This window comes from Neolamprologus brichardi, chromosome 1 (genome assembly GCF_056152115.1).
Source record: "Neolamprologus brichardi isolate AB-2024 chromosome 1, ASM5615211v1, whole genome shotgun sequence".
Lineage (NCBI taxonomy): Eukaryota > Metazoa > Chordata > Actinopteri > Cichliformes > Cichlidae > Neolamprologus > Neolamprologus brichardi.
Genome location: NC_142104.1, coordinates 10251903 through 10266197, shown reverse-complemented (window position 1 = coordinate 10266197; position 14295 = coordinate 10251903). Strand labels below are relative to the sequence as shown.

The 14295-nt window shown below is 38.2% G+C and overlaps 1 protein-coding gene across 1 annotated transcript; it reads right to left on the bottom strand.

The window, feature by feature from the left end:
* Positions 1-180: 180 nt before the first annotated feature.
* Positions 181-13949, bottom strand: mmp2 (matrix metallopeptidase 2). Its single transcript, XM_087849778.1, has 13 exons — positions 13619-13949; positions 13201-13427; positions 12259-12407; positions 11469-11597; positions 10497-10670; positions 9581-9754; positions 8633-8806; positions 8336-8491; positions 8088-8214; positions 4464-4597; positions 3705-3864; positions 2711-2820; positions 181-1278 (listed from the first exon to the last, which is right to left on the bottom strand). Exons 1-13 carry the CDS (start codon positions 13769-13771, stop codon positions 1175-1177), a joined length of 1971 nt encoding a protein of 656 aa, XP_087705904.1. The 5' UTR covers positions 13772-13949; the 3' UTR covers positions 181-1174.
* Between the last annotated feature and the right edge of the window lie 346 nt (positions 13950-14295).

The following is a 14295-nucleotide window of genomic DNA, read 5'->3' as shown; positions in this document are numbered from 1 at the left end:
AACACTGGTGTAAGTTCATGACACAAGCATTATAGATCTACTTTTACCACTAATGTGTTATATTCAGATCTTTAAGTTGCAAGAGTATGTATGCAGTGCACTAACGCAGCTCAGGTATATGATCTCCCACTTTTCTTTTTTGGTACCTAGCGCATAAGGATCACATATCATGGCTAATCATTCACAACTTTGTAGATTTATTATATTGACCATCTTTATTGATGACAGTGCAAAAAGCATAAACAAACCATCACAAGGAAAAAAAACATGTAAAAAAGATAATTAAGCAATACTACTGCGGTACTCTTGTCATGGTTCCATTATGCATGAAACCTATACAGCCTCTAGAGGCAACCTGTGCCATTAATCTTTCTGTACCGTTAGTGTAGGGAAACGTAACATGGAGTTGACACGGGAATAATTTGGTCTTCCTATTGTGCCACTCCCTTGTATAGTCCTAAACAAAGTGCTAACCAAATGAAGAATAATGTGTCTGGGAATACTACTTTTATACATCCAGAGGATACTAAGTAGTCCGATCAGACATAGTTATACAGAATATAATGTATATAGGACTATATGCAAAAAGCGATCTCTAAAAGCACCATTTTCGGTCACATTGTGCAAATTCATTCTTTCAAATGTAGTGCACAACAATGAGAAAAGTAATTAAACAGATACAATTATAAAACGGCACTTATTACACTGAAATAATTCTAAGCCAACATGATTTCCTCATATGGTGTTAAAGAAATCAAATTTGTATAAAAAGGCAATATTGACCAGCACAGTATAGCACTGCATTTAAAGCAGTGTGGACATACCTGATGTCTGACTTGGAAAAAAAAAAATCTATAAAATAATAAAAGATGGGGTGCATATTGTAATAAATCTGCATAACAGCATAACAAATAAAATGTCAAAGTCACAGAGAAATGTAGCAAAGATCCAGTTGCATATGTTCAGCCTACGAAGAAGGTTCAGAGGTGGCGTTCTACAAATCTGGAGACCGGTTATACAGGCTGCAGGAAAGCGTGCAGAGTTGCCATGATAGAAAAATTACAACAGTTTTCACTGCAGCGACCTTAAGTTGTGTTCAATACTACAATAATGTCCTCATGAGGCTCAAGAGGTCACCATTACACAAGTTAGTTGTGAGACACTTTGGAAATGTTCAACATCCGAGCCAGTCCTTTGTGATTTCACCCAACTTCACGATCTTCAAGCTGCTGTCTTCTAGTTTGAAATAGTGGTTGCCTTTGAAGAAGTAGCTGTAGTCTGTGAAAGACAAGCAGAATACACATTGTGTTTAAAACATTTACTAAGCTGAGAATTTTCTTTATTAAATTTGCTCGAGTCAAACACACTACCACGCAATAACAGTGAAATAAACAAGCTTCTGTAGAAGCGTACAAGAATTAAAATACCCAATCAGAAGCCAAAGTCAAGCTTCGCGTTCTCTGAATTATGCTAAAGAGGAAGTACACAGAGGCGCCTCTGTAGAGGGTGAAAGACCTTCTTTATATAAATATGTTTGTTTACGGTGTGGGGAAGTGGCTATGTGACACTTACAGCACTGTCTGTATGTTAGGAGAGAAGCAATGAAAAAATCCCTGGTTGCTTGCCATAGGCAAAAATTTGCTAACCACCTCTGACCTCAAGTATACATGGCTGACAGTGAGAATCTCAAAAGATATTTACTGTTGGTCTCACATTAAAAATTCACCATTTACTTCTCATAGTGGCTGCAATGCACTTTGCACCAGCAGTAAAAGTAAGTGTAAACTAACCTGTGATATTCACTCACAAAAAATGCAATAATTCTGTCATTATAAAACCACTGATCACTCCCTGACTTCAGAAATACTCCCTATGGTCTATTTGCCTTCCTGACATTCTTCGTGTAGCCAACTCCTCTAAACACTTTTTTTTGCCTAGGAGGCGTCACTGTTTGCTCAATTCTGGTATATGAGGAGTTTTACTGACAAAGGCAGAGTGCCAGACTCACTGATAGAGCTGACTGGATTTTCCTGCAATTTTACCAGAAGGAATGCTGCTGTGCAGACAGTAATCACACACATAAAAACACTAGCGTCGTTATCAGACCATAGCAACAGTTGTGTGGCATATTCTTGGCATATTGGAGCCATGGCTCTAGAAGCGGTAGAGTCAGGAAGTTCCCCATTTGCTCAGGACTCCAATATTTCAACAGCTATTGAAGGCTTTCTATATTATCTGGTACAAACATTCACGATTCTCAGAAAATAAGACCTTTTGGGGAACCTGTGACTTTTCCTACCATAGTGAGGTTGATTCATATTTTCCAGTCAAATGTCTTGACATTCCTTTGGCATGGGCTGCCATGAAATGTGGCGGAATCAAACTTCTCCTCCTTAGTTTGAGCTGTTGTTTCTGTTTAGTACTAATTAAAATATGACAGTGTTCTAAAATGATATACCTATGAAACCTTATACTCATATATTGTTTTCAGTGGAAAGAACTACACTGCTCTGTAACTAACAAAGTTGTAGGTGTAGCTTTTTATCCTTTTCCCTAAATACTGCCATATCTTGCTTGAAATCAGTTTTGCTTGGAAAATAGAGTACAGCAATGGCACAATGGTATGAATCGTACAGCAAATTCATTCACATACTAATAACTGTTCCTGCCAAATTTTGGTCAAATTTACTTGTTAAAAGTATTATTTTACCAATGCCATTAAGACTGAAGGCAGAGTCAATGCCATCTGGGATGCCATTCCAGGAATCCGCAATAAGTTTTGGGAAGCCAGAGTCCATTGTCTTGCTGGTCTCATCATATCTGTAAACACACAACAATGAAATCACATCTGAGGTTTTACATATGACATCAATAGCATTAATTTAGCACCGAACAACTCTATGCTGTGCCAAAAATATGTAGTGTATTGACATTTTTGTCAGAGGATGCCTTCAGAGCTTTAGTAGCTAATCTGACCATCAGTATCATAAACTGTTGTTCCTTTCTTGCATCATTTAGAGAAGAGAATGAAAGTAAAAGAAGTAGAGTAACAATCCAGACTGTTAACTAGGTCGCTCCCATACCCAAAGAATTTAAAATGTTTTTTATAATGCACAGTCCTTTTATCAAAGTACAGTTGCTGCTTTGCTTTGCTCTCTGTTTTAGCCTGTTAAAAATTGGGTGTGCGCATCAGCCAGATAATGACTAATATCATTGCTATTTAATAACATAGGATGTTAGTTAGGGCAAACTGTTCTGGCTGCATTGTTATTATGACTTACTCTCGGTTACTCAAGGTTTGTGGCTGTAAATGCACTAAAAAGTCGATTTACAATCAGACAGGGACTGTGGACATGGCCAGCATGCTGTATCTGTTTGTTTAGGTCAAAGAGCCTGCAGACCAGTGCAATATGCACAATAGAAGTGAGATAGCCATGATTTAACTTTTTTTTTAAAGACCCTCTGTTGTTGAATGACATTCGTTGGTTTGCATCTTATAAAGTGCATCAGAAACACATGATGGCACTTTCCCAGATAAAACAAAAGTCCGCAGCACTACGGCTTCATATGTGCAAAAACTACAAGCTGTTGAGTTACTACAACTGCAACAGTTTATGACCTCAATTGCAAGAGCTAGGTCGAGTCACACAGGGCTTTTAATTACATTAAATGCAAATCTTTGCACAAACTTTAACTCTCCTTACCTCCAGAATTTGTCTCCAGCAAAGAAGTAAGTCTTCCTGTTCTTCCTAAAGTTGAAGGCAGCATCGATTTGCTGCAGGTCAGTGGGGAGGCCAAGGCTGGACAACCTTTTCGGGTAGCCTGTCTCCAACTGATCAGCTCTATACATCCAAATTTCATTGCCTGGGAGAGAAGAGTAAGTTAAAAAGAGAACTCACTTTTAGGATACATACAATATGTTATTCTAATGAAAATCACTAAACTTTTAAATCAACATTTTATCATTTATTCTTGTGTTGTCCTCAGCATTCCCATATACTTGTTTGCCATTCACCTAGGGGTCATTTTTGACCCGAGGACAACACAAGGGTTAACTCTATGAACCAATTTTGCACTGAGATAATAAGTCGAACATTTACCAAACCATCTTAATGTCTTTAGAGTTGATGGATATATCGTGTAAGTCTCATCAGTATTCAGGAAAGTTGTCATATTTGTAAAATGCTGTGAATATTTCATAAACCACTAATAAGCATGCTGGAAGAGTCCACACTGCACTTAAGAGTGTTTGCCCTACATTCTGGTGCCTCCTAAAGTTTCAGGTAATAGAAATGGCTGACCATTAGGGGAAATGCATCCAAGTGGTAAAATGGGGAAGACACATCTTCATTACTCATTAAAAGTAATGCATCTGTTTCCTTCATCACCTTATAAGTGCGGGGTTAATATTAAAACCGATCTAAAAGTGCATTTTTCAAAGTCTCTTGCTTTCCTCAGAATACCTGCAAAGAAGACTGTTTTTTCCTCTGGATTTTCATAGGCAGCATCTATCTTGGCAGGCAGGTCGGGCCAGTAGGTGGCCACTAGCATTGGTCCATTGGGTTTGCTTCTAAAGTTGACTGACCTGAACAGGAACCTGCAGAGAGAGTGGGAGGATGAGCAATCATGAGTTAGACAGGCTAGGGAAGAAATAAGAGTGAAGAAGTAAGAGTGAAAGGAACCGAGGGGGCTGATGAGGAGGTGGGGAGAGAAAGAGAGAGAAAAAGCATGTGTGTCTGTGTGTATAAGAGATTGGGGTTTTAGTGCAAGTGCTTCGCTGGCCGAGCCAGCCACAATGGTCTGATTCATGAGCATCTGGTTCTCGTTAGGACTAAGGCTGCAGACGCCAGCGGAACAAGACCCATCTTGCCCGGATTTCCAATACACAGCTGCGCAACAATAGCAGCTTACCATACTCTTTTCCACTGACCTATTTTTTAGACAGACAAAGATTTGCCAAAAACAAAGATCAGTTGTCAAAATGATAAAGTGAAGATGAGAATGAAACTTTACAAACAAGCATAAATAGAAGTGCGCATACATAACACTTGCCCAAAGTTACATTTGTCAGGATGAAAGATGAGACATATTCCAGTCTGAACTAACCATCTACGAATGTCATTATTTTATTTGTGTTCTTGCAGATCAGTTTGCTGTTCATGCACTAACAATATCCAGAGGGTTTTCAGTCTGTAGCAGAGCCTTAATTTTATCCTTTCCTCCCTCTCTTTTCTTCCAGTATGCACTCAATAAAAGGAAAAACAAGATCTGCCTAGGGGTGGTAAGGGGAATACGCGTACAGAAAATATTCCAGTGATTTTTCTAAAGCACTCCTGTTGTTTTAGATCTCTGAGTCTGTTTTATTCTTTTTTATTTACCTGTATTTTCATACGGGTAATTACTAATAATCCTAACATCTGAAGTAAATAATCCATTGATCTTGGATTTGTTCTTAACAAAGTCCTGTTTGAACGGTGTAAAAATACAGGTTGATGATTATGACAATGCAACTGGGCTTTGTGAGAAATATAAGTTTTTAACACATTGATTTAAATGGCTCAGTGTACTGACCCACATTATAAGTTTGCCTAAAATGCATTGTGGAAAAGGCACTAAAATTGTATAACAGAGCAAAAACAAAAAAGAAGATAGAAAGAATTAAACTGAAGAAAGAGTAACAATAGTATCTGTCAGGGAAGCTGGAAAAAGTACACCAAAGTATTTCTTTGAGGGTTATGATGGTAAAACAAAAAGTTTGGTTTGTGGGGTTTAATGCTACATCCTCTCAGACACGGATTGTGGTGTACACAAAAAAGGAAAACATTCGACATTCACAAACCAGAAGAAAAAGAATGAAGTAGATGAAGAACAGATCTTTATCATTTTTGAGTCTAAATATGTTTAAAGTGCACCAAAAAAGTCAGAAAATAATGAAACATTCAAATGCAAAGTTCAGTCACAGGTATTTGGCAGCGTTTGTGAGGCCTATTGTATTTTTATACTGTCATTATCTTTAACTACTACCATTCAACAAAAGTGCTTCTATAAAACAGCAGTCTTTCTTAACAGTTTTTCACCAGCCTCTGCACAACAGTCACAACAATCTCCACTGGTTTTACGCTTCAGAACAGACCTAACCAGCAGGTTGGCCAAACATTTTCTATAAGTCAGACTTTCTAAGTACCTTCTCCTTAAGCCTCAAGACAGACAGACCCACTTATATGCTGAGCTCAGGGAGTGCTGCAAGTATTACTCATTGCGTCACGTTAAGATTTGTCTCACAACATAAATATGCTGAGCTAACAGAATGAGAGATTCCACTTTTACAGTGGGAGAGTCAAGTGAGCTTAGCCCCAGAGCCCAGAGGGTACAGCTCTTTCTGTAAAGCTATAAAACTTAGCATGTACCAGAGCTCTGCAGCATACAAGTCTGACATGCCCTTCAGGCAACTTATGAAATTGGACCAACAGGCCTGTACTAAAACTTTACCGATCCCAGATTTCAGTGAGATATACTGTTTGTTCACTACAGTAACTTCATAATACTCTGTCCTCATTTTCCCACCCTGATCTTCAGAATAACTTTTAAACTTTGCTTGATTACATTTTCACATAGCAACCTAAAATTCACGTCATATTGAATTAAATGTGTTTGAAAGCATCAAACAACAGCTTAGATTAGTGCACAATGGTGATAAAAATGCTACAGCTCAGCTAAATTTCAGTGTAACATATGTATATGGAACTTTTAGCCACCTTAAGCTGAACCAGTTTGCTCTGAATACCATCTCTCTGCAAAATGACAGTTTAATCATCTGTTACATTCCACCCAGGTAGGTGATGCTTAGCACTGCTGTCATCCTATCATTTAGACACAATGTCATTTCTTTTTTAAGATATTATTTTTCCATGGCTTTATTTAAACAACGGTGACCTGAGAGCCGAGGTATGTCGGAAACTTGTGCTTGCCTTTACATTAATGTGACTGTGTGCATTTTCAGACTTCAACAATGCTTAAAGTGAAAATAAAATTTTCACTTTAAAAAAAAAAATTGTCCCAACAGTTAAATAAGATATATAATGTTTCAGATGGAAGAAAAAGATCATTTCAGCTGACTTGATGACCAACAACTGATCCAAAGTTTCATGGTTCACTGCACACTCTCTGCTAGAGCCACAGCAAGGTGAAAAATATTGTAACTCAGTGAAAAAAGCCAAGCTAACTGACTCTTGAGTATTTTGCATCTACTCTTAGCTGATTTCCAAATGATTGTGACAGGATATGCAACTCTTAACGTTGAAGTTATAGTGTTTGTGTCAACAATGTCAACAGCTAACCCATCATTTGTTTGTCCTAACAGTTCCTTTTTGTAACATGCCACTGGGGTAAGCTCTTTGTAACAAACTTCAGCTGTTGCAATGAAACTGTTCATCTTTCTACGGGAAGTACCCTGACTCACAAAGACTGTTGACCGAACCACAGGACTTTATGCAACGTCTTTTCTACAGAGTCAGCCAGCAGACACATAGTAAACCTACATGACTTTGAAGACACTGGCGCCGGTGGAGAAGAGGAGTGTAGACTGTTTATGAATGATGACTACTTTGGTTGTCACTGCGTGAGTAGAGGGATAGCTTGTTTTCAACTCTTACTAATTGTCATATCACAAAACAACAATATGCCCGTAATCTTCAAGTGGCACAAGACTGTAAAAAGAGAAACCATAATTAACAAGAAACCTCATGTCAAACTGTTGTTGTTTGCAGTGATGGGATTGTGAAATCCAGTTGGTGCAGGCTGCTGTGTTTCAGTCACGCAAGACGATACAGCCTGAAGCAGGCAATTTTGTTTTCTTTATCGCTCTTCGCACAGATCACAGACAGGAAATTTAACAGGACTTTGGCAGTGCTTTCAGTGTTCACAAACTCAGCCTTTACATCACATTTAAGACTCAAAAGAGCAACTGGGAACATTACAGCTTGCATATCTAGAACACTTTGCCTGGGCTTCAGACTTTTCTTACATTGAAGTCTTTTTTTTTTTTTTTTTTTTTAAAGATACATCAAGTTGCTAACTGAGATGATTACCTGTCTTTGAAGAAGAATGTTTCTCCTCTGATCTGTGCTACAGCATCAAAGATCACTGGCTCATTACAGATATCCATTGGAGTGACAGGACCCTGGGTTGGAGGCAAAGGCTTGTCTGTTGGCACACCTGTTGTCAGATTTACCACAGTATTTATTATTTAAAGGGGTCTGCAAATTATCCCCTGACAACACAATCATTTTCCCAGGCACTTATTGGTATTAGACTATATGTGGCATTTTTTTCTCACCATACAACTCCTGGATGCCTTTGATGTCATCATTGGAGAGCCTGAAGTCTTTAGTAAAAGTGTAAACAGGGGCCATCAGTGCACCGGGGTCCTGGGAGTGCTCCAAACCAAGAGCATGACCAAATTCATGGGCTGCTACCAGGAAAAGGCTGTAGCCTAGAAACAAGTTCATTTAAACAAATATCTATTATCTTTCCACAGAAAAAAAAAGAAAAAAAAAAAAGATAGATTCAGTGTCTTCCAATCCACTGGATCTTGGGAAAAATATCCCCAAATACCACTGGCAAATTCTTTTACCTTGATCAGGACAGAAGCCCCATTTGCGGTCATCATCGTAACTCTTGGTGGTAGCGCACCACATTTTGCCATCGCTGCGTCCAGAGGTGGTGCAAGATTCATAAGTGTCTCCCAGGAAGGTGAAAGGGAAGGCACAGGGGCTTCCATCTGCATTGCCTCCCACTGTTGACATTGCTGGTAACAGCAACAAAATGCAAAACAGTAAATGCAAAATATGCACTGAATTCAGTTGCTTAATTATCTTATAAATTCACTATGCAAAGGGATTTTTTTTTCTTTCTGGAAAAGTTTGGGTTATTATGAAACGAGTGCAGATGATGTTCAGAAATAGCATGATGAAAGCAGCTGGCACAACACACACGACATCAATAACTAATCCATTAGGCACACAACCAAAATGCACCCATCCAAATTGATTTTCTTTCAAAGAGAGATCATTTTCAGTCTGGCAAGAGTGGTTTTGTGTTAAAAAGAAAGAAAGAAAGAAAGAAAGAATATAATTTCTTATTCGGTACAAGTTCTCACACAGGACTCTGCAGCAAAGCTTCATCCCTAATCAAATAAAATCAGATGAAAGCACCAACGGTAGTACCTCTCCCTGTATGCCTTTCTCCCTACCCCAGTACCTCAACCCTAAAACAAGCCCCACTGACAGAATGGAAAATAGGCCCTGCTACTGCACATTAAAATACTTTTATAGCTATTCAGCCCACCACGAGCATAACCAAAAACCGCAGCTGCAGAATTCCTGTAGCCCAACATATGGCAAGGCACTATGCACTGCTCATCAAAAAAAAAGCACCGCTAGTGAAATATTTATTTAAGTGCTATTGCATAATGAAGACCGTGACCGCTATGCACACCTAAGTGGACATCAACTCGATGTGATTATCTTTCATTTTGCTATATGTTATGTGAATAAGAGACAACACATGACACACCACTTACCAGTTTCAGGGCAAAAGCCATACGTTTTGTCGCGGTCATAATCCTCAGTAGTGGCACACCAGCGGTAACCATCATCTCTGCCCTCAGTGGTGCATCCATCATACTTTTCCCCCTGAAAGTTGAAGGGGAATTTACATGGAGCCCCTTCTGCATTTCCACCCAGGGTGAAAAGTACTGCAAATCACAAACCAAATGAAGTTACAGATGGCCTAATAAAATTAAAAAACAGTATTTGTTTTTACATTCTTCTAACTAAAATAAGAAATTCAATTGTAATACAAAACCCTTGATCACTAAGTAGTGATGTAACACAAGGGAACACAATAAACTTGAATTAACAAAATAGGTACATTGGAACTGTTTTTTTTTTACTTCAAAACTAAAGTTTAACAAAATAGAAAACTCCAGTGCAAACAGGCCTTACTCGTGTTTTTAATCACATAAAATGACTTTGAACATGTGTATTTTGGCAGTTAGTTGTAATAGCATCTGATCATGTTAGTACCATGGACAGCAACATAACAGAGATAAACAAAATGTTTGACAAAGCCTCATGTTGTAAAGTGGGGCAGTAACTTGGAGAAGAAATGTTCCATAATTCACTCCAAATAAAACAAAATTAAAAAAAAAAAAAGCATTTTCCTGGCCAACCTACTTTCTTCATGTTCAAAAACAACAGAACAGCTTTGAGTATAGCTATGATGTGATATTAAGTATTACTTTACCAGTACTGAAAGACTAATTAAATGTTTTGTTTGGTTCAATAAGATCCAAGTAGGGCATATCACGCCTAAGGTCATGTGAGGCCACAAAAATCACAAGTTTCAAAAGCAAAATGTTCAAACAGACATCACAGCTGCATGTCAAACATATAGTATATGCTTTAACAAAAAAGGGACCCACTGGGTAAGCTTACATTCATGAGGGCAGAAGCCATATTTGCCATCTTCTTCAAAGTTGTAAGTGGTGGAACACCATAGGAAACCGTCATCACGACCCTGAGCTGTGCAGCTGTTGTACTCAGTGCCCATGAACAGGAAAGGGAATTTACAAAACTCGCCATCAGCATTGCCAAATTTCGCCTTCACCACTGTAAAACGAAGAATGCATACATAGATACATACTTATGTATAGAAAGGGGTGAAGATATATGAATATTTGCTCTATGGTGCTTGATTTCATATGATGCTTTCTCAATTCACTATAAAACTTTGTAGCATTAGTTTCACACGTGTTTAGAAGGTAATTTTTGTAATAATAATAGCAAGCAAGCTAACATAACATAGCAAGCTTCAATCTTCCTGGAAGTTAAAGCAAATATTGTTGTCTAGAATTTGGAAAGCAGTTTCAAAGTAGGCTTTGAAAAATGTCCAACCAAACTGTATAATGCAGGGTACAAATGATTTGTATGTAACAGTATGAACAACAAACACATATTGAGAAAATAAAAGTTCATCCAAGAGATCCTCATCTGTTCATCTGTTTAAGACTAGCACCAAGAGAAATGGAAAATAGGTTTATAGATTATTTCCACACAAATTAAATATCCAGACATAAGGATGTTAAAAAAAGGGGAAGTACTTGGGAGTAAAACTATCTGGGTCAATAGATGCGAATACAAATGTGTGCAATAGAGATTTTTTTTTTTTTTTAATTTAGCTTCCAGATGGCTGTAGTTTGATATGATGTCAGGTGCCAGAAAAAGATGCTTGGAAAATAGCATCTGAAAGTTATATTAGTTTCTACAATTTCAAATTCTCACCTGACAAAGTTTTAAATTAACTTTACATAACAGTCTAAGCAAAAAAATGAAGAACTAAATAAATTAAGAAATCGACACTGGTGGTTTTGCTGCATGCACTTTTTGTAACTAGCATTCTTTCATTACCTTGCCCCTCTCCGAGTGTCCACTGCTCATCATCATCAAAGTGAGAGTCTCCACCAATTCCTGGGCCTGGAGCAAAGGCATGAGCCAGGAGGCCATCCTTGCCATCAAAGGGGTAACCATCTCCATGCTCTATTGATGACATCATTAACCAATCAAAACATGTATACTGACTGCTTAAGACACGATGTGACATTTGTCCATGTATTCAAAGATTTCTGTTTCTGAAGCAACAATTCCATGTCTTCTTCGGTGGCCAATTTTCGGTTGCGTTTCCCTATAATTACTAGATTCTTTCTGAATATAGTCAGCTGTGACCAGACAGAATGTGGGTAAATATCAAGTGGTTATTTTAGCTGGAATGTTTGGAATGACCTGGGTTAATACCATAATCCCCACTGTCTTTAAAGAATTCCTAAAATACAGGATGGCGGGGTGTAGAGTCACTTTGAAAAGAATGTTACTTTAAAAAGGTGTATGTTTTTGCTCCTTCAGCATTAGTCTAGAACTCGGTGAGCTTCTGTTTAAATATTGACTCGTGCTAATTATTATAGGAACATTCTTAGAATTTTATCCTGCGGTACAATCTCTTTATTCTATTACAAAGATGTGGCAGATCCAATAAAAGGAGTATTTTGAGGTCTTACAATATGCGTATTATTATAAAACAAAACTGATACATTTCTTTATTAATTGTGATTCTCGTAAAAACCCACCTGAGTACAGATGTACAATAGTTTTCAAATAACAAATGGAATATCTATATAGTGTGATGTTTATACACATAGTATACCATTGCGGCCAAAATTAATCATGATGTCAGCTTCTCCATCCATGATGCGAGTAAAAGTGAGTGGCGTGACATCACTCCATACTTTGAAGGCCCTGAAGAAAGCATCATTTATGACTTCTTCATCCAGATCGGGAGTGTAACCCAGGATTCTACAAATTGAGTAGAACAAAAAAAAACAACAAGCATGACTTGAATTGTCCAATCAGGACAATCTGTGAGTGTTGCAAATTCTCCTTTCTTTACCAAAGATCATGGAAAATAAAGAGGCCAATATGAGTAATCTGTAAAAGCACCTCCTGAAACAATGTTCAGCCGCAAACCCATTTGTATGCCTGTCTACACAGTCCTTTTCCTGAAAACAGTCTAAGATCTCATAGTTGTTATTGTCTTTGGCTTCCAGTCTTTCTTATAAACACACAGACAGAGAGGCTGGAATGATCAGAACATGCAAAACCGCTGATATAAATAAACTACATCCACATCATAGTAAACCTCAAACAGAAAGAAAACAAAGGACCTGACACATACTGTGTAGGAATGCTGGTGTTAGCGAGACATAAAGATGCAAGCACTTCAAGACTGTGTGGATGGGGGTAGTGTGGAATGGAGGCTGTGGAGAGGGTGGGGTCGGTTTTAGAGGGTCAGACTGGGGCAAATATGTCTCAGTACAACAACTTTGATTTATGGGCAATTGTTAAAGCAACAGATTTTTAAAATAGTGCTGTGCAGTAAACGGTTTCCTAAAGTGCAGCATGCCAAGTAACTCGAAAGCTATTAGATCACACCCAGTGGTAATGCCATAACCATTCTGCAGGCCAAGCTGATTAAACCCTCCGCAATTGTTTGAGAACTAATTTGGAGTCACAGTGGATTGGCACTCACTCCCATTATAACATAATCCATAGCCTCTCTAATCATGTGTGTTATTGTTAATTCTCTGACCTGTAGGTGACGTCCTTGTTCTGCCATTTGGGTTTTCTGTGGAAGAAGTTATAATTGGCCACATCTGGGACACCGCAGCGGGGTTTTTTCATGATCTCTACAGTTTTGGCATCAATCTCTCCAGTTTCTTGCAGAGAAAAAAACTTTTGCATTTTCTTCAGGGTATCCTTGAGCACCATAAGATTACATCTGTCTTGTGGGCATCCATAAAACTTGTTTAGATAATGCTAAAGTTTGGATAAAAACACAAAATAATAGGTTAGCGTTCTTAGGGTATCTTTATATAAAATTAGAGCAATAAGAAATAAATAATGTGAAAACTACTCCTGTTCATTTCTGGTACTCCAGGGGTAAAAACAGTTCATTGCTGTCTGACCTACTTAGACATATCGTGAGGGGAAAAAAGACAGAAACTTACCAAAGCAACTTCTTTGTCTGTTCTGGGGGTATCGTCTCCGGGAAACCTGATAATAGGAGAAGGGCGAGCATTTACTGTTTGGAACGCGATGAAGTGAAGCAAAAACAATTTGAGAAGACTCCGACGACAACTAAATATCGTCGGAAAGCCCATTTTCTCTGGTTAACAGTATATCTTGTGCGGTAAGTGCCGTTCGCAGTCCTTTCAGCCCGTCAGCTTGTGTTGCTTCTGCTCCTCAGCAGGATTTTTTTCTCCTTAACGGGACATCCTGCACCTCGGGTCTGCGAACTTTCTTAGTTCTGCTTGCACATGCACTTTTCCCCCGACGCCTTCTGCGCAGTCTCCAGGTTGGGAAAGAAATGGGGACGAACCAGCAAATCAAATGCTGAATGATTCACTGACTACAGTTCTTAGTCACTCGCTTTTACCAGAAAACGTCTACAAATAAATAAAAATGTTCTTTTTTTATTGTTTCTTTTATCTTTTTTTAAAGAGTAGGATAATCATCTAGAGGCGAAATTAACCAATTTTGGGTCAAGCTGACCAATTAAACCAGTGAAGACCTTCTGCTTTTTAAGTGTGTATTTCTTAAATTAATATGTGCAGATTCCAAGATAAACTATAACCCGTATGCCAAGAGGTTTCAGCATATCGTTTGACTTTTTTGTTTGTTTGGG